General features: G+C 38.9%; 5 protein-coding genes and 1 pseudogene across 6 annotated transcripts; 3 read left to right on the forward strand and 3 right to left on the reverse strand.

Annotated features, from left to right (window-relative positions):
- Window positions 1-760: 760 nt before the first annotated feature.
- Window positions 761-1,792, reverse strand: LOC137723761 (uncharacterized). The gene is made up of 3 exons (XM_068462950.2): window positions 1,218-1,792; window positions 1,064-1,132; window positions 761-969 (listed from the first exon to the last, which is right to left on the reverse strand). Exons 1-3 carry the CDS (start codon window positions 1,653-1,655, stop codon window positions 844-846), a joined length of 633 nt encoding a protein of 210 aa, XP_068319051.2. The 5' UTR covers window positions 1,656-1,792; the 3' UTR covers window positions 761-843.
- A 1,547-nt stretch (window positions 1,793-3,339) lies between these two features.
- On the reverse strand, window positions 3,340-5,932 carry LOC137723063 (uncharacterized). The gene is made up of 7 exons (XM_068462219.2): window positions 5,216-5,932; window positions 4,998-5,078; window positions 4,828-4,902; window positions 4,503-4,547; window positions 4,330-4,419; window positions 4,123-4,224; window positions 3,340-3,713 (listed from the first exon to the last, which is right to left on the reverse strand). The coding sequence occupies exons 1-7, from the start codon at window positions 5,846-5,848 to the stop codon at window positions 3,534-3,536; spliced, it is 1,206 nt and encodes a 401-aa protein (XP_068318320.2). The 5' UTR covers window positions 5,849-5,932; the 3' UTR covers window positions 3,340-3,533.
- Window positions 5,933-7,617: 1,685 nt separating this feature from the next.
- On the forward strand, window positions 7,618-11,929 carry LOC137722751 (serine/threonine-protein kinase AtPK2/AtPK19). The gene is made up of 7 exons (XM_068461833.2): window positions 7,618-7,927; window positions 8,808-9,751; window positions 9,970-10,052; window positions 10,138-10,258; window positions 10,359-10,532; window positions 10,973-11,077; window positions 11,446-11,929. The coding sequence occupies exons 2-7, from the start codon at window positions 9,086-9,088 to the stop codon at window positions 11,731-11,733; spliced, it is 1,437 nt and encodes a 478-aa protein (XP_068317934.2). The 5' UTR covers window positions 7,618-7,927; window positions 8,808-9,085; the 3' UTR covers window positions 11,734-11,929.
- Window positions 11,930-12,101: 172 nt separating this feature from the next.
- On the forward strand, window positions 12,102-14,187 carry LOC137721746 (serine/threonine-protein kinase STN8, chloroplastic-like; annotated as a pseudogene). Its single transcript, XR_015961791.1, has 3 exons — window positions 12,102-13,360; window positions 13,504-13,871; window positions 13,963-14,187. The product of XR_015961791.1 is annotated as a serine/threonine-protein kinase STN8, chloroplastic-like (transcript).
- A 1,396-nt stretch (window positions 14,188-15,583) lies between these two features.
- LOC137721740 (mannan endo-1,4-beta-mannosidase 6) lies at window positions 15,584-17,710 on the reverse strand. The gene is made up of 6 exons (XM_068460762.2): window positions 17,442-17,710; window positions 17,073-17,355; window positions 16,796-16,990; window positions 16,527-16,649; window positions 16,225-16,436; window positions 15,584-16,136 (listed from the first exon to the last, which is right to left on the reverse strand). The coding sequence occupies exons 1-6, from the start codon at window positions 17,618-17,620 to the stop codon at window positions 15,701-15,703; spliced, it is 1,428 nt and encodes a 475-aa protein (XP_068316863.2). The 5' UTR covers window positions 17,621-17,710; the 3' UTR covers window positions 15,584-15,700.
- A 2,596-nt stretch (window positions 17,711-20,306) lies between these two features.
- Window positions 20,307-23,692, forward strand: LOC137722348 (receptor-like protein kinase FERONIA). Its single transcript, XM_068461329.2, has one exon. It carries the CDS (start codon window positions 20,817-20,819, stop codon window positions 23,493-23,495), a length of 2,679 nt encoding a protein of 892 aa, XP_068317430.2. The 5' UTR covers window positions 20,307-20,816; the 3' UTR covers window positions 23,496-23,692.
- The last annotated feature ends 384 nt before the right edge of the window (window positions 23,693-24,076 follow it).

Raw genomic sequence — 24,076 nt, forward strand, 5'->3', positions numbered from 1 at the left:
ATTATCAAATGATTTTAGGTGAATTTTAACTTTTTTATAGTATCAAAGTCGATTGTTTTATATGTAAAATCCAACAGTTACACGTACTTCACACCACTTGATTTGTGTTAACCACGCACTAGGCTTAAAAATTAGTCATACGTAGATGATGTGTTGAGAATATGGTACAAGAAATGAGGGATGTTGCATATAAGTAATTGTGCTACTCCTCATATTGCTAATTGAATTTATGGTGTAGTCCAATTACATTTAAGCACATACAAAGCCATAAATTATGGATAGTTTAACGTGGTTTGGTTTGATTTGATTTGACACTAAAAATATAACCGCATTTGCTTAACATTCAACTATTCAATTTGGTTCGATTTTGACCAGTAATAATTGAAACTGACCCAAACCACACCATTTTTAATTTGATTTGGTTCAATAGGTTCAACATTTTTTATTTTCTCAACATCTACACATTATAGTAGATCAAAAGATTAAGTTTTCAAAACATAAAAATTTCATCTTGTTAATTAGGATTAAGTTTCAGTTAAATATAATCTCATAATAGCAAATGATTTATTCTTTACAATTTCACATAAGTATATTTTTGTTTTATCACATTAAGTAAGATCGACTGTATAAAACCTAAAACGCTATAAAGCTCGGTTTTTCACCGCTGCGCTCAACTAGAGGACATAAACATTTGAAATATATGAATATATGAAGTTATGAACTATAAGTATATATTCCAAGCACTAACATACCAAGAACATTAAAACATAATGAGGTATTATATTATTATGAAAACGAATAAAATTCAAATAAAATTCACAAACCAAAAACTCTATAAAATTATCACTTCTCTGTTTTCTCTGTAACGATTTCGGAACTGGACGCAGAACAACTCTCCGGCTTCCGCGGTGAGTTTTCATCCACAGATTCCTCCATTTCCTCCTCCGCTTCATCTTCCGCTTCCACTTCCTGATCAACAAAATAATGAAAACGAATTAAACAAAAAACAATAATTAATTTCAAATCTGATAAAAAATTAAGAAAAATCGAGATTATGGTTCACCTGAGACGGCCATTCGGCGGTCTTCTTTTCTTTCTCCTTCTCCCTGAGCGATCGAATCGGCGACACTCTCTGTTCCGAAACACTCAAAATTAAATCAAAATTGAAGGAACAAAAAAGGGAATGAAAAAGCGTTTGAAATTCAATCGGAGCTTACGATTGATCGAACATGGAGCTGGTTCAATCGGTAAATCCGATCGAGCTCGATCTCCAGCATCCTCTGAATCTGCCCTCTGTTTTCGAGCTCCTTCGTCTGCATTTCCATCATCAGATCCCTCTCCTTGAGCATCTTTTCCGTCGTCTCTCTGTCCGATTTCATCCTCTCCATCTTCTTCCTGATGGCGCTCAGCTCCTCCGCCAGCGATGCGTCCATCGCCTCAAACTTCACCGGAGTCACATAGATCGGACGGTTCTCCTTGTTCGAATCATCCCCAACGCCAATCAATTGCTGTACTGGCTTGATTTTGACATCGGAGTTTGTCGGAGTCGCCGGAGTGTTCTTCAGCTGGAGAGGCGTCCGGCCGCTTCTAGGCCGAACAATCTGGTTCCCGGCAATTCCGGCAATCCCGGCAACAGGAGATTGAAGCGCCTGCATTGCTTTGGTGGATGCGTGAAAGATGTTATGGCCAGTTGAGGTTGTTATACTTTAGAGGAGAGAGAGACAGAGAGAGGAATTGTAGAGAGAGAGTGTTTGAATTTGAAAGTGGAGAGGCGCAAAGTGCTAACGGCTACAATTTTAATTTGCGTTCAGAAAGTTTATTTATAAACGAGCTCCAGATTCCAACGGTGATTATTTTATGAAAAATTTTATTTGGACTCCGTTATCTTATCTCTATACTTAACTAACAAGTTTTATCTACTAAACTTTCAAGTTTACCTTTAAATAAATAAGAATAAGAAAAGAAAAGAAAATAAACATTGGTGTTTTTATCTCTACACTCCATAACTTCAAAACTGGCACACCAATGCATTCCTCCATTATTTTTGGCAAAACCCACCCTAATAACAACAAAATATTCTCTGGAGTTCATCAACGAGTCAGTTTGCCAGAAACCCTTATCAGCCCTCATTTATAATTTCAGCATAGGTTTTTGGCTAATATGTTTTCTTGTTTGAACCATTATTTGGGAGTTGGCCACTTGCATAAATTATTAAAACTAACAAGTCAGCTTGCTAGAAACCGTTGTTGCTATCTCTTCTAAATAGACACTAACATGGAAGCTTTTTTCTCATATTGTAGGAATTTGTTTCATGTCCAACAAATTAGTAAGAAGTTTTCTCTGTTGAAATTATAAATGAGGGGGTTTCATGCAATAATGGTTTCTATCAAGCTGACTTGTTGATGAACTCATGAGAATATTTTGTTATCATTTGGGTGTGTCTTGTGGGAAATAATGGAAGATTACAAATGTGTCATTTTTTTTGAGTTATTGAGTGTAGAGATAAAAACATCAATGTTTATTTTCTTATTCTTATTTATTTAAGGGCAAACTTGAAAGTTTAGCAAAGAAAAATGTTTAGTCAGATGTAGGGATAGGATGGCTAGGTCTAACTAAAATTTCTCTTATTTTATTCTTTTAACAGAAGATGATTGAGTGGCAATCAATTACAAAAGACACGCTCATGGAGGGACCCGCACACTCATTATGTCCTACCAGATAACGACACGTAATACATATTTTGTTTGGTCAGAAATGACAAGACATTATGAAGATGCCGATATTAAATTGGAAGCTTTGTTCGATAAAAGATAAAAGGCGGTAAAATTTTCAACTGTTTCAACCCTAATTAAGGTTTTTCTCCGGTACATGTCACGGATTTCAAGAGTAATAATTCACAGTTTGACTGGTCCACTGGTTCATAGATTTTTTAATATGTTGGGAACATGGTCCAGTACACTAATTAAATTATGACTAAAGGTGTATCAGATCATGTTTTTCGCACGCTAAAAAATTTTCCCACTGATTATATGCTAAAGTTGAATGATTTTAAATGATCAATTTGAATTTCTACAAATGAGTTGATCAAAAGGAAGATACATGGTCGGGATCACAGGGCCATCCAATAACAAAGTGGTCGGGATTGTAGGGCCGTCCAATAAGAAAGTCGTCACGATTGGAGCTGAATTAACCAATTTGTAAGAGAGAGGAGGGGCCACAGGAGGAAGCATGTTTCTCCGATACGCGAGCTAATTCCACTTGTAGACAAATCGTTATTAGATATGTGTATGCATATCTCTTTTGGTGTTTTTAATAAGCTATGTATGTGTCAGACTGTGATTTGCTAATAAACCATGTTCGAATTGAAATATGAACATGTACAACATAGAGGTCTTTGATCCTATGATGACTAAAACAGCACGACATTTTATGTTGATATTTTTCATATATGAATGCACTGCAATAGAGAAACCTACTCCAAGCTATATGTATATATCTACAAGAAGGCAACAAAGAACCACGAGGATCAGAACTCAGAAGTAATCCATTGGGAGGTCCCAATCATCATTGGTCTTGCTTTTCCTGGAATCGAACTTCTGGTTACCAAAATTTCTTCTTCTTGTATGCTTATCCGATCTTACGGGTCTTTCAAAGTCGGAATATTCATCGAGATCATCTATGGAGGTTGCAACATTTCGGCCGTCCAAGAAACCCTATGGTCACATAAATCAAAATGTCAGTTTCCGTTATTCTACATGTAAACAATCTCACTGGACTAGATCCATTCATGATTTGATAGAAGCCTCAATTACTAACATATTAGAGCCGTGGAATGGGCCTGACGGCACAGTTATGGAACAGAAGTAAAAGGGAACCGAAGTGCAGTAAGAAACAAATTTCTGTGGTTAAACATGTATGTGCCCAAGAAATGGATTAAAATGTCTAGCATGAACAATGGCCACAATTCCTTTTCGATTTACCATACTTGAAACGACAGCAAGTAATACTTAAAAGGTAAACTATGATGGCAGGTAAACTTTCATTTGCAGGCATAACACTAAGTTGCAAATAAAGCAAACTACAAATCAAGACTAGTGGTTTTATTGCGCAGATAAGAAACACCTTGGTCAGCCTGTGTATGCGGGAAGCTGCAGCTTCGTGCACAATGACGGCATCAGAGACAACTTCCAGCACGTCCTCAACAAACAACGCATAGGTACTCACCTAAAATTAGCTGGAATTAAGCTTTGCAAGTAGAATGTTTTCAAAAAAATCCCTAGACAAGCCAATTCTAGTAGCATTAATGCGTAAAATTTCCATTTCACGTACCAAACTTGATGGGATATAGGAAATTCCAAATGAATCAAATTCAAGGGATTCTACAGCCCCTGAATTGACGTTAAAACTGTACCCCCGCACCTAGAAATGGCGCATGAAACAAGTTAGATGATCGAGGAATAGGGAAATAAGTATGAAGACATTAGAGCAATATAGAGACACACCTTTCCAATCATTCGTCGGCCTGGTGTTATAACTTGGTATCCTACCTAGCAAAATCACAACTTAAGAACTCAAATAGTAAACATTGATACTAAAAGATATTGAACAAGGCATATGGTACACCCAACACCTACATGCAGCAATTGAATTAGCATTTAACAAAATAAGCTATCCCTGAACACATTTACTTAAGCTTTACTGATGCAGAAACCTAAGCTAACCATGCAGAAAACAAACACAGAATACACTCCCATTTGGAAAGAAAGAGACACGAGTGGACGCTCTTATCAAGCATATACACATATGTCACAGGGAGACAGAACATACCAACGTTTCCAGTCCAACAATCTTAAATTCGTCTTCAATCACACTCTCGTCCTTGACAAGCACAACATCACCAACCTGCAAAGAACAACAAATTGAACACCTTGTCCATAAGAGAATAATGTTCATAGAGTACAAGCATGAAATACATACATGTTCCAAGCAAAATGTACCTGGGTAATATCATCGAGAAGAAAACGTTCGAAATCCCCCGAAAGCAGGTTTCGCCTCACTTCTACAAACATTACCATCCACTGCAGAAAAAAGGAAAGATTTCTAAGTTTAACTTACTAAAGCAAGCAATTTTTTTTTTCTTTTCACAAACGGCAGCAAATTAATCAAGCTAGCAACTTTTACCACAGAATACAGAATTTGAAAGTTTGATACTTACAGAGTTGGTATTGACCCAAAGCTGCGAGACAAATCCCAAGCTGAGCGCACTTCGGATACTGATAACTTGCTTCGCAAGAATATTGGACCTCCTCATCACCTGCCTCCCTTTTCTCAGCCCAACTTTTTCATCAATATGCTTCAAATTCTCCTCCTTCTCCAACCCATCACCATCCGTACCCTCAATTCGAACCCGATTCTCCTCTTTTACGCTCTCGTTGCTCTTCCGATTTCGCTTATCCTCCCCCGAACCGCCCTCCGATTCCAATAAATTTTCTGAACCCAATGAAGCATTGGATTCCTCCCTGGGATCAATCCCATTTCGCGTTACTGACTCAATTGATTCTGTTGCGAGGTCGAAGAGGTTTTCACCTTTCTCCTTAAACCCTAATTCGGCCGGAATCCCAAAATCAGCTTTCGGATTATCGCTGGCCCTTCTGCTGAGGAACAAAGACCTCCCATTTCTGGAATTTGTGATTTCTGAATTCGCGAAATTCGATAGCTTCGAACAATTTGGGGTGTAAAAGTTGGGGTGCGGTTGGATTTGGGAGCTCCAATTGGTTCTGGTAAACCCTAATTTTGGAGATTTTGTGAGCGGAAAAGATAGGGGGCTGGAGGGAAGACGCTCGCACATGGTCAACTCAAACTGTCAACGGAATCAGTTGGGATTAAGGTGTGACTGAAGACGAAGTCGTTTTGTAGGCGAAGGAAACGCCAAGTCGCATTTTTTAATTTTTTTATTTTTAGCACATTGATATTTTTATACTAAGGAAGGGGAGTTCGGCTAAACCACACAATGAACAGCCTAATTTGGTATCAAATTCGCTTGAGATTCGAACCTAACACCTCTTACTTTTAAATGAAAATGAATATCACCAGATTGTAATACTAAGTGACCAAGTAGTTTGTTACGTTCTTCACCTCCATTTTTTATCTTCATAGACTAAAACACTTCAATTTTGGGATTGTTTGATAAACAATTCATATTTTAGTTAAAAAAAGAAGATGAAAATCAAAATAGAATACTAAAAATTGTTGGTTTTCAAATTTTGACTTCGTTTTATTAAGTTTTTCAATCTTTCAAAAAACATGAAAACAAAATTTAAAATATTGAAAATAAAATGATTATCAAATGGTTTTAGTATCTCATCTTCGGTTAATGTGTTTTTGTTTCTCAAAAATTGCTTGATTCAAAATGAAAGAAGCAATAGGAGATCATATGACCAAAAGCAATTCACATGTAACATATATATTGAACGATGAGACAAAAACGTTTTTACACACGCTACATAATATTTTCAACAAACAAACATACAAAACAAAATTAGAAGAACAAATGTGTATGCATCTTCAAGTTGCTATCTCAAATCAGTCACATTTTTACAACATTCTCCAAGTAAGTACAAATGAAAGTACAAAAAACAACACTGATCAAACGCTAAATCAGATTTGTACAAAACAACAATTGATTGTTTCAAAGGAAGATTAAATTTGTAACAAAGAAAACAAATTAACATAAGATTACCGAAAAGGGTAGCTATATGTGGTAGTATAGTAGTTTAGTAACTGGTGTTGGCCACAAAGGGATGGTAACTGGTTTGAACTTTTCGTTAGTTTTTCTTAAAAAAAACCCTAAAAACTTCCAACAAGAAAAATTAAAAGTTCAATTCTGTACAACTAAATAAACCTAATAATTTAAATTATTGATTAAAGTCATCCAAAACCGACCAAATTGGTTGAGTTGAACTCTTGTCCAACCTTATCTCACTTTGTATTTGTTTAGGTTTACAAAGAAGTTGGAGAAGGCACTTTTGGAATGGAATAATGCTAATGAGACTGAGGTATTCAATTAAGAATTTGAGGAATTTTAATTTTTTTCAATGAATTTAGAGTATTCAATTAAGATTTTTTAAGTGATTATCTAAAATTCAATGTGTATTCAATCAAGATTTTAAGATAGTTTATTACGATCATTAGAAATATGGATGTATTCCTTAGAAATATAGATGTATTCAATTAGGATTTCAAAGAAGTTTATTGCATTTCAGGTGTATTCAACCAGGAATTTATTTTAAAGAATCTTAAAAAATTGAGAAATTTGAAAGTTGGAGAGATTTTGTAGTGCAATTTAAGCATTCACAACTCTCACATTTCCCTCTTAGATTTATAAGGAATTGAATCAAAATTTTTTATGGAGTATCTACAAATCAATTAAACTCAATAAATTTATAAATTCATTAAAATATCTCAAATTTTCAATCGAAAATAAATACGATAATCAACATTTTAATTAATATTTAATCATCAATAATCATCCCATTTACGAAATTAATTTTCCCGAATGATTATGTCAATAATCTCCCTAAAAATATTAATTTTATCCGAAGCAACCAAAACCCATTCGTAGACGGCGTCGTACCCAACAACCAATCAGAGAAAAGCATATTCCCACGAGGTTCAAAGCACCTTCATAAAACCCGAATGAGGTGCAACTTGGCAGCTCGTCCGCCAACCAATCCCCTCCCGCCACGTCGCCATCGTCAAAATTCGGAGAAGCAAAATAATTTCGTGGCTGGAAAATATAAGCGGCGACGCGTCCCCTACGCTCCAGGATTCGTGAAAACAGACGTTTACAGAAAACCTCCCTTCTTTCCCTCCTCTCTCTCACCTGCTCTGTCCCTCCCTCTCTTGCTCCGTCTGCATCCTTCCCAAGGTAAGCAAATCAATCTCTCTCTCTCTCTCTAATCCTTCTGGTTTGGGTTTCCGTTTTCTGTTTGGTTTCCGAGAAACGGTAGGAAAGTAACAGAAAGTTTGAGGCTTTTAGCCTGAAACAACCACCTTTTTTTAGATCTAAAGTTTCGTTTTTTCGGTTATATTAAATAATTGTGCGGTTGTTTTGGGATCTGGTAATTGTTGGGGTGAATTGCTTTTGTTTTGTCGTTAGAATGGCGGATTACACAATCTTAGCTTGAAATCTGAAAACTTGGATTCCTTCATTCAATTTCGACTTCCCAGTCTGGAATTTCTGCGGTTTCGAATTCTGGGTTGCTTTTATCGTAATGCGTTTTGATTCACGCATTAATTTTGGTTCGTATTATGTATTCTTTTCGATTTAGTTTTGTATGTTTTTTATGCACCGAATGGCATATGGGATGATTCGAATTCTCGCTAAACATTTTGGCAAACAAGTTAAGTGTTGGGGATTCCTCGATGTGTTTCTGAGTCGAAATTTGATATTGGAGGGAAATAAATTTTGGAGGCAACAAATAGTTAATGATGTTGTTAGGATAATGTGGGAAAATTTCAATAAGTTTTTGGAGAGATTAGACTTCACCATGAAGGCTATTAACTAAACTTTTGACATAAAAACTGGAGTAGGGGTTTTGTTTGATGTGATTTATGTTATAAAGCAGGTTAAAGTCTAAAGTCATATTTGACTTTCAGATTCTTCTATTTGAATTTTGCTATTTATTTTGTTGTGAAGATCATGTTATCATGTTAGAGGCGCCTGTTTGTTTTCGAGTTGTTTTTGGTCTCACGGTACAAAGTTACTAACAAACTTTTTTTTTCCTTGTGTGTGGTGTTGAACTCAGATTTGACAGCCTGCTCTTCATGAATTCAAGAACTGCTGAAGCATCCGTGTTTTCCTGTAAATCGGGAAACAAGAATAACCTCTTCTTCGTCTGGATTTTGTTCTGTTTATTGCCAAAGTTCCTAGGAACCCCTTTTGCAATTGTGAACTTGGCAATTGACAGGTGTCCGTCTGGAGCACTGGCCGTTGAGACTTTTGGATAGGTAAATTGATAGCAGAGATCAATTCAGGGGTGTTTCACTGAAATTTGCATCCCTGCTCTACTCTATACTTGAAAACATGGTTTCCTCTCAGCTACCTGGTTTAACCAAGGCCCACATGTGCAAACCAATTCAGCCCCAGTTGCTTTTTTCCATGGGAACAGTGGATGCTGCAGTTTCAGATCACCTTGAGCTTGATTTTGATGATGTATTTGGCCCTCTACCAGTTCAGGCTTCAGTAGAATTGAACATGGCTAATTCTGCCTCGATTGAAGATGCAACTGATTTTATTTATGACGATCCAGTGGTTATTCACAACCGATCACATTCTTTGGTTGGCCCCTCATCGTTTGTAAACCAATCATTGAAGCTCAGCAAACTGACCATAAATGACACAGAAGATTCAGTGGAACTGGTAGAGTGTGTCAATGGAGACACCATCAAAGAATTTCAGGAACCTTTCATTGGTGTCATTGAAAAGCCTCTTGAAGTTATTGACGAAAACCCCATGAAGATCGAGAGTGTAGGCATTGAAGATTTTGAGGTTTTGAAAGTTGTTGGGCAGGGTGCATTTGCAAAAGTATATCAGGTGAGGAAGAAGGGGACATCAGAAATATATGCAATGAAGGTCATGCGAAAGGACAGGATCATGGAGAAGAATCATGCCGAATACATGAAAGCTGAGAGGGATATTTTAACAAAAATTGATCACCCATTCATTATCCAACTTAGATACTCATTTCAGGTATTTCCTGCCCAGCTCTGGAAGTATTTGTTCCTATTTACCTTTTTCTGATCTGCGTTTCTAAACTTTCTATATGAGACTTACAAGAACCCATGTTGGTAAAAAAAAATGTATCTTTCAAAAGATACTATCAATTGATATATTTCAACTCAATGTGCTGATTTGGTGACTTTCTTAATGATGACTAGACTACTAACTTAGTTTAACTTGTTATGCAGACCAAATATAGACTATATCTTGTGCTGGATTTTGTTAATGGTGGTCACCTCTTCTTTCAGCTCTATCACCATGGCCTTTTTAGGTACCTTTTATTTCGACCTCCAATATTTCGTTTATTTATAAGCTCAAATATGCAGACACTTAATACTAGTTTTTCTTATTTTCAGAGAGGAGCTGGGACGAATATATGCTGCTGAGATTGTTTCTGCAGTTGCTCACCTCCATGCAAATGGAATAATGCATAGGGATCTTAAACCTGAAAATATCCTTTTGGATGCAGATGGCCATGTATGCATCTCTCTCCACCTCCCTCTCTCCATGTTATTGTTCTGATTAATTGCTCCCTATGAAGTCTAACTGACGTCATGATCACTGGTTTATTAAACAGGCCATGTTGACTGATTTTGGTCTTGCAAAACAACTTGAAGAGAACACAAGATCTAATTCTATGTGTGGAACTGTAGAATACATGCCACCGGAAATAGTTCTTGGAAAGGGACATGATAAGGCTGCTGACTGGTGGAGTGTGGGAATCCTATTGTTTGAGATGCTTACTGGAAAGGTTTGCATTTTATTCATTTTCTTCTTATAGATCACGATGATATAGAAAGAATTTCTTCATGGTCAGGTGGAAATTCTGTCTAAATTTCAATTCAACAATCATTATATACTTGTAGATATGACAAAAATTATTATAATGGAAGGCCATTGTTTGTTAAATTTGTTTTTATTAGGTGGGGATCCATGTTTGTTTCTTATGCTAATTGTCATATTGTCTGTATGTACTGTTTATGTTGGACATCTCATCCACGATGAATAAACTTCTGCGAAAAATGAAGTTGAAGAAAAATATTTTGTTCGTTAATTGGGTAACCCACGCACAGAAATGCACTTTAGGAATTATGTCCTTATTTTTTATGTCAATATGGATAGTTGGAACATTTGTTCTATGGCTAATAGCATCTAACATGAATTAATTTATCATTGCTCTTGGTTTTGCAGCCTCCTTTTACTGGGAACAGGGAGAAAATTCAGCAGAAGATAGTTAAGGATAAGATCAAGTTGCCTTCCTTTTTGTCAAGTGAAGCACATTCACTGTTGAAAGCGGTATATATTCATTGACCCCGATCAACCTTTTTTCTGGATAGTTTCAGCTTTTGTATGAGATTACTTACTGCAACAATATGACGGAGCATCCTTTGTATGGATTACTTACTGCTTCTATATGATGGGGTTTCCTTCTATGTTAATCTAAGTATTGAATCTAGAATATTATGAGCCATCACTTTAAGTAGACCCCAATAGTTTGAAAATGAAGGATGATGGCTACTTTGGATATGAAAAGATCAATGGCTTTTGTTTTTGTTTAGTCGGTGGTTGGGAATGTCAATGCTGATCCTCGAGTCTTTCTTTTGAGCCTTTCTCAATTGATGTTTAACTATGAGAGAACTGACTTTGCCTGGTTATTTTTTCAGCTGCTACAAAAGGATCCAAGCAAGCGCTTTGGTAGTGGGCCTTTGGGGAGTGAGGACATCAAGCGCCACAAATGGTTCAAGCCAATAAACTGGAAAAAACTGGAGGCTCGGCAAATCCAACCAAGCTTTCGCCCAGATGTTGCTGGGAAGCACTGCATCGCCAATTTTGATAAGTGCTGGACCGACATGTCAGTTGTGGATTCCCCAGCCGCTAGCCCGAATGCTGCTGGAAACCCCTTCACAGGCTTCAGTTATGTTAGGCCGGTCTCCTCTTTTCTCCAGAAGTAGACGTCATTCGCTAGCATGCGTTGTCCCAAGATGCAAGTTTTTCGACCTTTCTTATCCTTTCCCTTGTAGAATCTTCTTAACTATGAACTTATGTAAGTTGCTTGAAAGCAGCATCCGGGAGAGAGATTTCTTTAAGCAGTCCTCTCTTGAGATTAGACAAATATGAAATCTTTGCAGACACTTTTCATTTGCTGAATTCTGAATGTTAGCATTTTACTTTTTATTTTAGTTTGTGAGATATTATGGTAATATCGTAAAATAACATATAAAGAGAATTATTATGAGCGTTCCAAAATAATCATCTAACTCTATAGACGACTACCAATCATCATCGAGAGCCAATTTTCTTGAAGCTATGTTCTTTTCTCATGTTTTCAAAATTTTTTGTGCATTTTGGGATCCAAATTTCACATGTGGATAAATCAGAGTACACATGTCAAAATGTCAGCCTTTGCTGACACTTCTACTAGTTCTCCAACAAAACAAAAAAGTTCACACTTCACAATCTTTGCTGACACTTCTACAAGCATGGCCTATCTGCACTCTCCAAGTCTAACCACACTTAAACACAACCCTAAGCCTGCATGCTTCCCTCCTTCAAAACCCTCTTCACTTCACAATCTCTGCTGCTTCACAACCCAACTCAGAATCTCCCCTCACAGATGCAATGCATTCTTCGGCGAAATCCCCAAAAATCTTCTGGAAACTACCCTCCATTTGGACCAATTTCCTCCTCTGCAATATGGTTTCATGCAGTTTGAGAGAATTACAGAGGAGCTGTCAGAAACACAGAAATGGGGTTTCCTTGTTTTTGCTGGGATTACTTGGATATACTTGACCGCGAGGCCAGGGATTCTCATTGGCGCCATTGATGCATACCTTCTTGCTCCTCTGCAGTTGGGGTTGGATAGTTTGACTGGGAGGAGGAGGTTGAAGAGGACGGGTTTTGTGATCGGGGAAAAATTGGGAGAAGGGTCTGTTGGTGTGGTTTATTCCGGGGCAGTTGTTCCGAAGAATGTGAATGTCGAGGAGAATCTGCAGAGGAGAGGAAGGGGGAGGGCTCCACAGTTGGATGAGAGGTTAAGGAGAAGGTCATCCTCAAGAAGGTAAGTAGGTAATTCCGTGATTTATCATAGTATGATTATACTACTTACGGTTTTGGGAAATATGCACAAATAGAACCGCCTGCAGACTTTTAGTCAAAATCTAACCGATTTTATTTGTGCATAGTTTCTAAGGTACTACAATTTTGTCAATCGTTTTCTTTTATTGGTGGCTTTGTAGATGTTGAATCCGTGTCCTGCAAGATGTAGACTCCGTCAAACGCAGTGCATTGATCATCAAGCAAATAATGCGTCAAATTATTACTTCGCTCAAGAAAATCCATGACACGGGCATTGTTCATCGGGATGTAAAGCCAGCAAACTTAGTAGTGACGAAGAAGGGACAGATCAAGCTCATAGATTTCGGGGCAGCCACTGACCTCCGGATTGGAAAGAATTATATACCAGACCGCACCCTGCTAGACCCTCACTTTTGTCCTCCTGAACTATATGTGCTCCCAGAGGAAACACCGAATCCTCCTCCTGAGCCTATTGCTGCATTACTTTCTCCGATTCTTTGGCAGGTACTACACTTTCAACCCTTTATTTGTGATGCCAAACATATCAAAAGTTATGCTGCTTTGCAGGAGGTATTTGGATCAGGAAAAAGCTTGAATTCCCGTTTTAAAGCGTAGTAATGAATCAGACGTTGTGATTATTGTTGCAGCTCAACGGTCCTGATCTCTTTGATATGTATTCTGCTGGAATTATACTACTGCAAATGGCAATACCATCCCTAAGGTCTTCAGCAGGCTTAAAGAATTTCAATTCAGAGATAAAAACGGTCAAATATGACTTGAATAAATGGAAGGACTACACTCGGTTGAGACCTGACTTGTCACTTCTTGGTCTCGATTTGGGTAGAGGCTGGGATCTGGCCACAAAACTTGTTTCCGAGAGAGGTTCTCTTCGAAGGGGGCGTTTATCAGCGGCCGCTGCTCTGAGGCATCCTTATTTCTTGTTAGCTGGTGACCAGGCAGCTGCAGTTCTTTCAAAACCAAGTTTGACCGAATAGTGAACTACTTCAAGATCTAAGTACATGAATTTGCCTCAGTAATTGTAGTTAGTTTATTACTTCTCGGGACGTGCCAACATCTGATTTTCTTTCCCTCTCCTTTTGTTACAGCAACTTAAGAATGGAGAGGCTCACAGATATGCAAGGGGTTGCCTGCTCAGTATATGAATGCTGTCATTTTGCAACGAGTAAGCTAAGCTCTTCGCTTCCAGTTTACCACGCCATCGAATGCGAATTAGAGTTCTATAAATGTCTTCCGTCACCGATGATACTATAGCAGAGGAGGTTTACACACATATCCCCCAAACCCCACTTTGTTAATCCACTTGAAATTTATTACTACTCTCCCTATGAAAAAGCTCATTTAGTCCATGAACAAATAAATAACAATAAATTGTTCATGATCAACTCAAAAATTACAGCTTATAAGTCCATGTCCATGATTTTCATGTGATCATGAAGAGCTTAAAACATGTTACACTAACTTCTTGACACAACGAAAACATAAACGAATGCAGCTAGACAAACACATGAACATCTTCCAAAGAATCATAAGTGCAGCAAGTGATCCCAGAACGGCTAGTCCCTTGCACCAGTAGCGCATTGCTGATGGAGAAGATCCGAGCAGCCATTGTGGTTCCTGTGGTATAAGCAGTTCGTAAAGCTTCCCTTTCAGAGACCTTGCCATGATCCACCAGGTTAAGAAAACTCAAGAATATACTCGTTATCTGAGAAGAGATTCGGCCGCAGAGAATACTGACAAGAGAAGAACATCGGATGTCGCTACCAGGTGAACAAACCTAGTCCGGCACGATTGATTGATATGACTCATGGCATAAGTAAACAACAACAACAACAAAGCCTTACCCACTAAGTGGGGTCGGCTATATGAATTCTAGAACGCCACTGCATTCGGTTTTGTGTCATGTCATCCGTTAGATCCAAATAATCCAAGTTTTTTCTTAGAGTCTATTTCCAAGTCTTTTTAGGTCTTCCTCTATCCATTTGGCCATCAACCTCTGTCCCATAATCACATCTTCTAACCAGAGCGTCTGTAGGTGTTCGTTTCACATGTCCAAACCACCTTAACTGATTTCTCTCTTATCTTATCTTTAATTTCGGCTACTCCTAATTTACCTCGGAAATCCTCGTCCCTAATCTTGTCCTTTCTCGTAACCCACATATCCAATGAAGCATTCTCATATCCGCTACACTCATTTTGTGTAAGTGTTGATGCTTCACCGTCCAACATTCCATGCCAAAAAGCATTGTTGGCCTTATTGTTGTCTTATAAAATTTTACCTTGAGCTTTGGTGGCGTACGACAGTCGCACAACACACCCAATGCACTCTTCCACTTCATCCATCGAGCTTGTATTCTATGATTAAGATCTCCATCCAATTCTCCGTTCTTTTGCAAGATATATCAAGGCATGTAAATAATGCTTTTGACTTGCCTTAACATGGGCCTTGTAGTAGCTTTTGAGCGTTGGATGGGTGAAGAACTCATGGCATTTAAGTAAACAACTACATTTAATACATCATATGGTTAATGGACGGCAGCAAATTATAAGTTGTCAAGTTAGTTAGCTACTAATTTAGTTTACTTCGTTAGTTTTCAATTGTTAGATTGCATCGAAAAGGTGCCAATTTCCGGTCTGTCATGTAGATTGCATAGAAATGTTGATTTTCTTCATCCATGAACAAGGTGTTAAGATTTGACGAACAAATCATATCGAAAACATAATTTTCATTTATTTAATTCAGCGAGTCAATCTTCGTTGTTTTCATACACAAAAGATCACAGAATACATGTCAACGAAGAAATGACAATTCAAAGCATATAGCATTTACAGTTCATCATAACGTAGCAAGAATCCCTCTATTGGATGCTTCTTCTTACAACCCCACCGGCATTTCCAAGAACATCGAGAGTTGAATAGGGCAAGTCTTGTGGAGTGAAGGGTTATGATGTTTGCTGCTGAAGGAGATTTTGACAGAACAATCGCATAACCGTCGTCCATGTAGTCGGTTCCATCTGGGAAGAGCTGCCACAAAAGACTCCCACCTCCACTCCCTCCTTTCCTAGTAGAATTCAGGATGGTCTTGTACACTGTGCTGAGAAGGGTGTCTCTAAATGATGAATTGTAGCCGGGGTCATTCGAAGATATGCCAAACTCTGAAAACATCACCGGCATTCCAAGATACTTTTCTGCATCCTCAATGTGGGCTTCCATCCATGACTTGGTAAATTGGAGATGCACGTCAGAGATTGCTTGTGATATCCTTCGTTGATGAATTTATAAAACTTCAATCAGAAATTGAATACTCGAATTATTGATAGGAACTTGGACAATTTAGTTTCGAAAGTTACCAAGAGTCTGCATAAATGTGAACAGAAGCAAAATCGACACCCAAAGCCTGGTGGTTCCTTATGAAATCAGTTCCAACTTGTTGAGCATATGTATTTGGATTGAACTGAACTCGAGCAGGTGCTGAGGGACCGTAAAATCCTTCCAGTCCAATCTCTACCAAGTGTTTCGGATCAACGCTCTTAACATAAACTGCCATTTCTTGTATCCAATCCTAGAAGACAAAACATTCCTTCAACTACAAGAAAATGATATATTCCGATAAAACAAAGATACACGATCATATTTGTTGAAGAGCATAAACCTGCAGTTTATTGCCCGAAGGATCTGAGGTGCATCGAGGCTCATTCATCAGTTCCCAAGCGAAAACTGTGGGATCGTCCTTGTAAGTTATGTTTGTGAGTGTATTAACTCTATTAAGCACCGTCTACAACAACAAAGTATAACAACGAATACGCATCAAGGAAATATCCAAAATATATAATCACAACAAACTTAATTAACAGGTAAATTAAGCACAATACCGACGATCGTAAGATGATCAAGGCTTGTAAATAATGCTTTTCGACTTGCCTTAACATGGGCCTTGTAGTAGCTTTTGAGTGTTGGATGAGTGAAGAAGTCATCATCAGAAGTCAAATTCAGACCAGCTGCTTTTCCCCATTTAACGTATTGTGCTTTTCCACCATATGCATCCCAGTTGTTGGTTAAAGATAATATGAGTCTGATCTTGTATTTCCTTGCCTCACTTATCACAAAATCCAAAGCCTGCAACTCATCGTACGAAATTCACTTAGAATTCAGAGAGTAACTCGAAAGCATTGAACAAACAAGTGGTTAGGGACTTTGCCTTGAAAACTTCTTCGTCATAAACTGATGGCGATTTCTGAAGAGCTCGCCACTGGCCATCGTTGAAAGCCCAAGTCCTGCAAACAGTTAGTCCGACCAAAGATGCCTGTTTGAACAAATCAGTGACTTTTCCCCTTGTGGATTGATCAGCAGAAAACACCATCAACCAGTAAGTGTTGAATCCATTCACATAGAAAGGTTGATCATTCACCACAAATTGGTTCCCTTTCTTCTGCACCAACTGCCACGCATCATCTTCCATTCCATCATTCAGCTCTTCAACCCTACACAATTAGGAACATGTATGCTTAAGCATTATGCACATAAAATAAAACTAAAAGTAAAAAATAAAAAAGATACTCAATCTTACGGGGACCAATCATTTGTGCTTGGATATGCTAAATGATCTTCGACGTTCTCCACCACTGTTTCCAATTGCTCAAATCCACTGGCATCAAAGAAAGTAGAGCTACAAGGGCTGATGAAAATCATAAAAATGGTCACCAAAACAATGTTCTGTGTCGTCATTTTTCTTATGGGGCCACCCATGACATGGATTTGAACTTGCAAGACAATGCATGTTCTTTCAGGCAACGTATTTATACCTAAGGATCAGATGATGTCTATACATGATCACATTTCAAACTTTGAAGGGAAGGCAAAACAAACTGCTTCTTGACTCCACAATGTATACTGTTTCAAGTGTAGGAGTAAAGTTGCAGCTAGGCAGTATCAATGCCGAAAGCACTTTCAGTTGGGTCCTACGACAAGGTGGGATGAGCAGTAACAAAATTAACATTTATAAAAACTGAAAATTTGAGATGACAAGATTAATGCGTCTGATGAGCGAAAAACAGACCTTTTAGAAGATAATGTTAAACCGATAATCCGATGTTTTTATGTGAAGTTAGATAGTGTGTTGCTTTCAGTTTCAGCTCAGATGTCTTGATCATCATTACATCTGATGGAGTAGAGTGCATCTGATCATCTAGAGAAACCCTAGAAAGCTAGAACTAGATTGGTTCTATATATGCATAAAAAACAAAGTTCAGAGAGAAAGAAAGAAGGAAAGATGGATGATTTACCTTTTTTTCTGCAAAACCTGGTTATTTTCTTACCAGCTCATGAAGGAATGCATGTATTTGTGTCGGTTGCAGTGCATCGTGAAGGTAATTAGCTTTTCTTTTCCCTCTTCTTTTTTCCTTTAGAGACTCTGTGACTGCACGTATTAATATTCAGTACCACAAGGATTGCGGAGTGCTGTTGGAGTGTCTTGGCCACAAGACCGCTGTTTGGTCTAGCTCTAGGGTTAAGTTTTCCTTTTCGTGTTGTGGTTGCATGGGTTTTGTGCCCCATTTTCTAACCCAAAGAAAAATGCAGATAGTCCTACTTGTGTTTTTTAACACTTTATGCCCACGAAGTGGTTATTACCCAAACAACCAAAGGGTCATCGGAGACACTATCAATAACTTTTCCGGCCGCCACAGTTCAACTGACCACCTTGGCCTATGGTAGATCCGCCATTCCAGACCACGGGTCGAATCTACGTTTGTAACTTTGTTTTTTTGGTCTAATTGTATATTGTCTTAATTCTCTCTCCTACAATTACAAAAGTAGGTCGGTCTTGATCATGGTCAGTCCGACGTTAAAAGATAAAAAAGATCACCAAAACCAGCTTGTGTTGATTCATGAATATCAATGACCTTCCCCAGCTTGTGTTGGTTGAAATTCTTTGTCGACTTCCTTTTAAATCCGCTTTTCAATGCATGTGTGTGTCCAAACGTTGGTCGACTCTCATCTCCAGTCCGTATTATGTCCGTCGCCGACGCGACGTACCATAATCTTTTCGAATGATACAGACTACAGATAGAAGGAGGGAGTTTTTTTTCAAAGGTCAAGCATTTTTAGTTGGGAGAGTTTGGGTCACCATGCCGGTGTTCATCACAATATGATGTTGTGTTTGTGACGGAAAACGTGCTTTACCACTGTTGATCCCTTTGTGGCCATCCCTTTTTGATCTCGATTAATTTGTTTTCTTTGGTACAAACACTTTCATTATATCGTTGATTGAATCATTGGTTGTTTGTTCAATAAATTTCATGTTTTTTTTTTGGCCAATCCTAACATCACGTCTACTTTTATTATATTTTTCATATCATATTTGTATCATTTTTATAATAAAAGTAGTGTCTACCAATACATAAAGGTCTCATCTCTAATATAAATGCAGTACAAATGTATGAAAAATATAATAGAAGTAGCGTTTTTGTTATTATTTATCGTTTATGTGTGTGTGTGTTTTTGAAAATTTCCTTGTCCTTTCACTTGTTAGCGCTTGCCATGCATGCGTCTCATGCCAGTGGGGAAGGTCTTCGTTGAAGGCATACATGGTTTGCGGTGCACTCACAAGTGAAGTGAGTGACATCTTTAGCATTTGAGTCTCATCCAAAATTTTAGAAAGATAAGACTATAGCGCGACACATGTGGGGAGAGATTGTCACAAAAAAAAAAAAATAGTTGTAATTTTAATGTTATTATGATCGTATCTTAAATTAATTACACAGTCGTGTGAAAATTTTAAAATACATTTCATTGCATAATTATCTAAGAATATCACCACAATCTATAAGTGTGTTTCTACATTGGGCAACCTTCTAGGAGGCCTGAGAACGCGAAAACAAGACTTGAATGCAACAAACACGAAGAGACTGGAATAATTCATTGCATTTGGTATCAACCTATGTGAGTGTGTTCCCACATAAAGTAGTCTCATTCAAACCAAGAGAGAAGCACATGATTTATCCACTCATTTTTATTTTTAATACACTTTTTTAATTTTCGACCGTTTGATTAGATGAATTGAAGAAGATTAAATGATAGAAATTAACAACGGGTGTGTGGATAGCACCCCCCTCTTTTTATACTTAAAATTTTGCAATCACATATTAATTAGGGAAATTGCTATTCATGAATTTCATATATCTATTTTTACCTCCTACATACTTTTGTTATTTTTTTTTTTCATTGATCGTTTTCAATATTTTTGATCTGATGACCGAATTGAAAGACGCGTGTGAAAAACAAAAGTACGTGTGTATAGCACTACTCCTGATCATTTGTAGTAATCCCAACCAACGGTCCTGATACAGAAGCCACCCACTAAGCTATGGATGAATAATGAATCCAAATCCCAAAGCTATAACCCTAAAGGGCCCCACTTAAAACGCGTATCCCTCCTGTAACCACTCCCTTACTGATCTGTCCTCCAGTAACCAATCAAAAGCACTTTCTACCGCCACTGACTCTGAGCTGGGGATGGCATCGCTTTGTAAATACCCAGCAACCTAATGGGCCATTGCAAACCAAACCTCGGCACCCTGCAAGTCAAACAGCTAGTAGTAAATAGCAAGTGCGCCATTATTACCAGCTTCTGTGAGTTAGGTTTCTGCTCCTTTCCCAAATCGCCGATCCACAGAGCTCTCCCGAAACCCGAGGCTTTCTCCGGCGTTTTCTCTCCGGCAAGGTAAACCAAAACTCTCGCCTTCTTCCAGCTGTTTTGTTTGCTGAAAAGCCTAAGATGTTCAGTCCAATTCCGTCACTTTGATAAATTTCAGCTCGATTTCTGAATTTTCAGTGGATTTCCCGATCTGGGTTTTCGGAAAAGCATAGATCTTGATCTGTTTCAGTAGTTTTCTTCTGCTGGTTACACTTTTTTGTGCTGGGTATATTCAAATCCGAAGAGGGTATGATTATGAACACTGCTGGGTTTATAGCTGTGTTCATCTTTGTATTTCTTTCAATCCATCTTGTTTTTGCTGCTAATTATGTCCCATCTGATAAAATCTTCCTAAATTGCGGCGGTCCTGCCGAAACGACGGATTCCAATGGCGTGAAATGGACATCGGATGTGGGATCTAAGTTCGCATCCGGTGGAAATTCCTCCACCACTTCCGCCGCCGCCACTCAGGATCCTGCAGTTCCTGAAGTTCCCTTCATGACTGCGAGGGTCTTCCGCTCCCAATTCACCTACAAATTCCCAGTTGCATCCGGTCGAAAATTCATCCGTCTTTACTTTTACCCTGCTTCCTATGCCGGGCTTAATGCCTCCAATGCTGTTTTTACTGTCACTGCTCAGTCCTATACTATTCTGAAGAACTTCAGTGTTGCTCAGACAACTGAGGCTCTGGATTATGTTTTTATTACTAAGGAGTTAATTGTCAATGTCGAGGGTGAGACGTTGGCCGTTTCGTTTACACCCTCTTCCAGGGTTGCGAATGCATTTGCATTTGTGAATGGGATTGAGATTGTGTCAATGCCTGATATTTACAGTGCCACTGATGGTACTACCATGATTGTCGGTCAATCGACTCCTTTCTACATTGATAATAGCACTGCTCTTGAGAATGTTTATCGGATAAATGTGGGTGGGAATGATATCTCGCCGCCAGATGATACGGGTCTGTTTAGGTCCTGGTACGATGACACTCAGTATCTCATAGGGGCAGCATATGGGGTTCCCGAAACTGCTGATCCAAACATGACGATTAGTTACCCTCGAGGCATGCCTACATATATTGCACCAGAGGATGTCTATTCCACTGCCAGATCAATGGGGCCAAATCAAAGAATCAACCTCAATTACAATTTGACTTGGATTTTCTCAATCGACTCTGGATTCTCATACCTGGTTAGGCTACATTTCTGTGAGGTTGCCCAAAATATAACCAAGGTTAATCAACGAGTGTTTGATATCTTTCTCAACAATCAAACTGCTATGGCTGGAGCTGATGTTGTTGCCTGGGCCGGAGGCAATGGAATTCCAGTGTACAAGGATTATGTGGTGTTTGTTCCGAATGGGACTCCACAGGTGGATCTTTGGCTTCAACTCCATCCAGACACTTCTGATTTGCCAAATTACTATGATTCGATCCTCAATGGAATTGAGATATTCAAGATTAATGATACAACCGGTAACCTTGGAGGGCCTAATCCTCTTCCTCTTCCTAAGCAGGATACCATTGATCCAACCAAAGCTAGACCATCATCAGGTCATGGCAAGCGAAAGAGTGGTCAAACAGCAATTATTGCTGGGGGAGTTGGTGGTGGAATTGCCTTAGCCCTCGTCCTTGGTTTCTTGGCTATTTGTGTGTCACACCGCCGCAGACAAGGGAAGGACGCAAGTTCAAGTGATGGTCCATCTGGCTGGCTTCCTCTTTCTTTATATGGAAATTCACACTCAGCAGGTTCTGCAAAGACAAACACAACAGGAAGTTACGCTTCCTCCCTTCCTTCAAACCTTTGTCGACATTTCTCGTTTGCTGAGATCAAATCTGCCACCAACAACTTTGATGAGGCTCTACTCCTCGGGGTTGGAGGTTTTGGAAAGGTTTACAAGGGTGAAATTGATGGTGGAACAACCCAAGTAGCAATCAAGCGTGGAAGCGCACTCTCTGACCAAGGTGTGCATGAATTCCAAACTGAGATTGAAATGCTTTCGAAACTTCGCCATCGTCATCTTGTTTCTCTGATTGGCTATTGTGAAGAGAACTGTGAAATGATCCTTGTTTATGATTACATGGCTTATGGAACCCTGCGTGAGCATCTGTACAAGACTCAAAAGCCCCCTCTACCCTGGAAGCAAAGGCTTGAGATTTGTATTGGAGCTGCTCGCGGTTTGCACTATCTTCACACTGGTGCCAAGCACACAATCATTCACCGAGATGTGAAGACAACCAATATTCTTTTAGACGAGAAGTGGGTTGCAAAGGTTTCAGATTTTGGGCTGTCAAAAACAGGTCCTACATTGGACAACACGCACGTCAGCACTGTCGTGAAAGGTAGCTTTGGATATTTGGATCCAGAGTACTTCAGGCGGCAACAACTGACCGAAAAATCTGATGTCTACTCTTTTGGGGTTGTTCTCTTCGAAATCTTATGTGCTCGCCCAGCCTTGAACCCAACGCTTCCAAAGGAGCAAGTGAGCTTAGCAGAGTGGGCTGCACATTGCCACAAGAAAGGCATTCTTGAGCACATCCTTGACCCTCATCTCAAGGGCAAGATAACACCAGAATGCTTCAAGAAGTTTGCTGAGACAGCAATGAAATGCGTGTCGGACCAAAGCATCGACAGGCCATCAATGGGAGATGTGCTCTGGAACCTCGAGTTCGCCTTGCAGCTACAGGAGAGTGCAGAAGAGAGTGGCGAGGGTATCGGCGGAGGAATGGACATCGAGGAAGAGCCTTTCATGGACAGTAGAGGGAAGAAGGACCCCGAAGCAATGCCCCGCTACGATGGTAATGTAACAGACTCGAGGAGCACTGGAATGAGCATGAGCATAGGCGGCCGGAGCCTGGCCAGCGACGACTCCGACGGATTGACGCCAAGTGCCGTGTTCTCACAAATCATGAACCCTAAAGGACGTTAGGATCGAAAACACGGCTCATCTCTCAATCAAGTCAGGCAATGAAGTTTGCTGTTTTACTTTGTTCCACTTTCCATTCATTAAGTTAATGTTCTTCTCTAATATTATTTTGAAGTCATCTGGTATGATTTGATCGCGTTTAGTTGTAATTTTGTATCTATAATTACATGAAGAGTTTGAGAATATGTTTTATTACTTCATATTTCTTTTGTCCGTTTCGACCAACTAGCCTAATTCACATTTCCGCATCCATGCATTCCGGATCGCGTTATAAAATCAGATCAATTCATGATTCATGTATGTCTGCCGTTGTCGAGGACCACAGCATGTGAGTGGGGGACCATGTTTGGATTTAATGCAAGACAGACGACATTTAATTTGTTTAGTTTGGTAGGCCCTGTACATAAAGGGATTCTTATTTTTTGGGGAAAAAAAAAAAGGAATAGGTGTAGGGCTCACTTCACATCGAATTTTAATGATCTGAACTGTTTATTATTTTGTTAGTCTCGATTCATAAATCATCTTTGCAAAAATTCAATTCAATTCGAAACAATTTGCCTATTTAATTATCGAGATCAAATTTC

Source organism: Pyrus communis, chromosome 4, assembly GCF_041283825.1.
Source record: "Pyrus communis isolate YQ-2024b chromosome 4, ASM4128382v1, whole genome shotgun sequence".
Taxonomy (NCBI): domain Eukaryota; kingdom Viridiplantae; phylum Streptophyta; class Magnoliopsida; order Rosales; family Rosaceae; genus Pyrus; species Pyrus communis.

Excerpts from the sequence above, each read along its gene's own strand:
- LOC137721740 (XM_068460762.2), bottom strand. The coding sequence starts at position 17,620 with ATGGGTGGCCCCATAAGAAAAATGACGACACAGAACATTGTTTTGGTG. Across the intron at positions 16,650-16,795 it reads ACTACAAGGCCCATGTTAAG|ACGGTGCTTAATAGAGTTAA; the intron begins GCAAGTCGAAAA and ends TTGTTGTTGTAG. Across the intron at positions 16,437-16,526 it reads CTTCGGGCAATAAACTGCAG|GATTGGATACAAGAAATGGC; the intron begins GTTTATGCTCTT and ends TTTGTCTTCTAG.
- LOC137722348 (XM_068461329.2), top strand. The coding sequence starts at position 20,817 with ATGATTATGAACACTGCTGGGTTTATAGCTGTGTTCATCTTTGTATTT.
- LOC137723761 (XM_068462950.2), bottom strand. The coding sequence starts at position 1,655 with ATGCAGGCGCTTCAATCTCCTGTTGCCGGGATTGCCGGAATTGCCGGG. Across the intron at positions 1,133-1,217 it reads AGCTCCATGTTCGATCAATC|AGAGTGTCGCCGATTCGATC; the intron begins GTAAGCTCCGAT and ends GTTTCGGAACAG. Across the intron at positions 970-1,063 it reads CCGCCGAATGGCCGTCTCAG|GAAGTGGAAGCGGAAGATGA; the intron begins GTGAACCATAAT and ends TTTGTTGATCAG.
- LOC137722751 (XM_068461833.2), top strand. The coding sequence starts at position 9,086 with ATGGTTTCCTCTCAGCTACCTGGTTTAACCAAGGCCCACATGTGCAAA. Across the intron at positions 10,053-10,137 it reads TATCACCATGGCCTTTTTAG|AGAGGAGCTGGGACGAATAT; the intron begins GTACCTTTTATT and ends TCTTATTTTCAG. Across the intron at positions 10,533-10,972 it reads TTGAGATGCTTACTGGAAAG|CCTCCTTTTACTGGGAACAG; the intron begins GTTTGCATTTTA and ends TTGGTTTTGCAG.
- LOC137723063 (XM_068462219.2), bottom strand. The coding sequence starts at position 5,848 with ATGTGCGAGCGTCTTCCCTCCAGCCCCCTATCTTTTCCGCTCACAAAA. Across the intron at positions 5,079-5,215 it reads TTTGGGTCAATACCAACTCT|TGGATGGTAATGTTTGTAGA; the intron begins GTAAGTATCAAA and ends TTTTTTCTGCAG. Across the intron at positions 4,548-4,827 it reads TTGTTGGACTGGAAACGTTG|GTAGGATACCAAGTTATAAC; the intron begins GTATGTTCTGTC and ends TGATTTTGCTAG.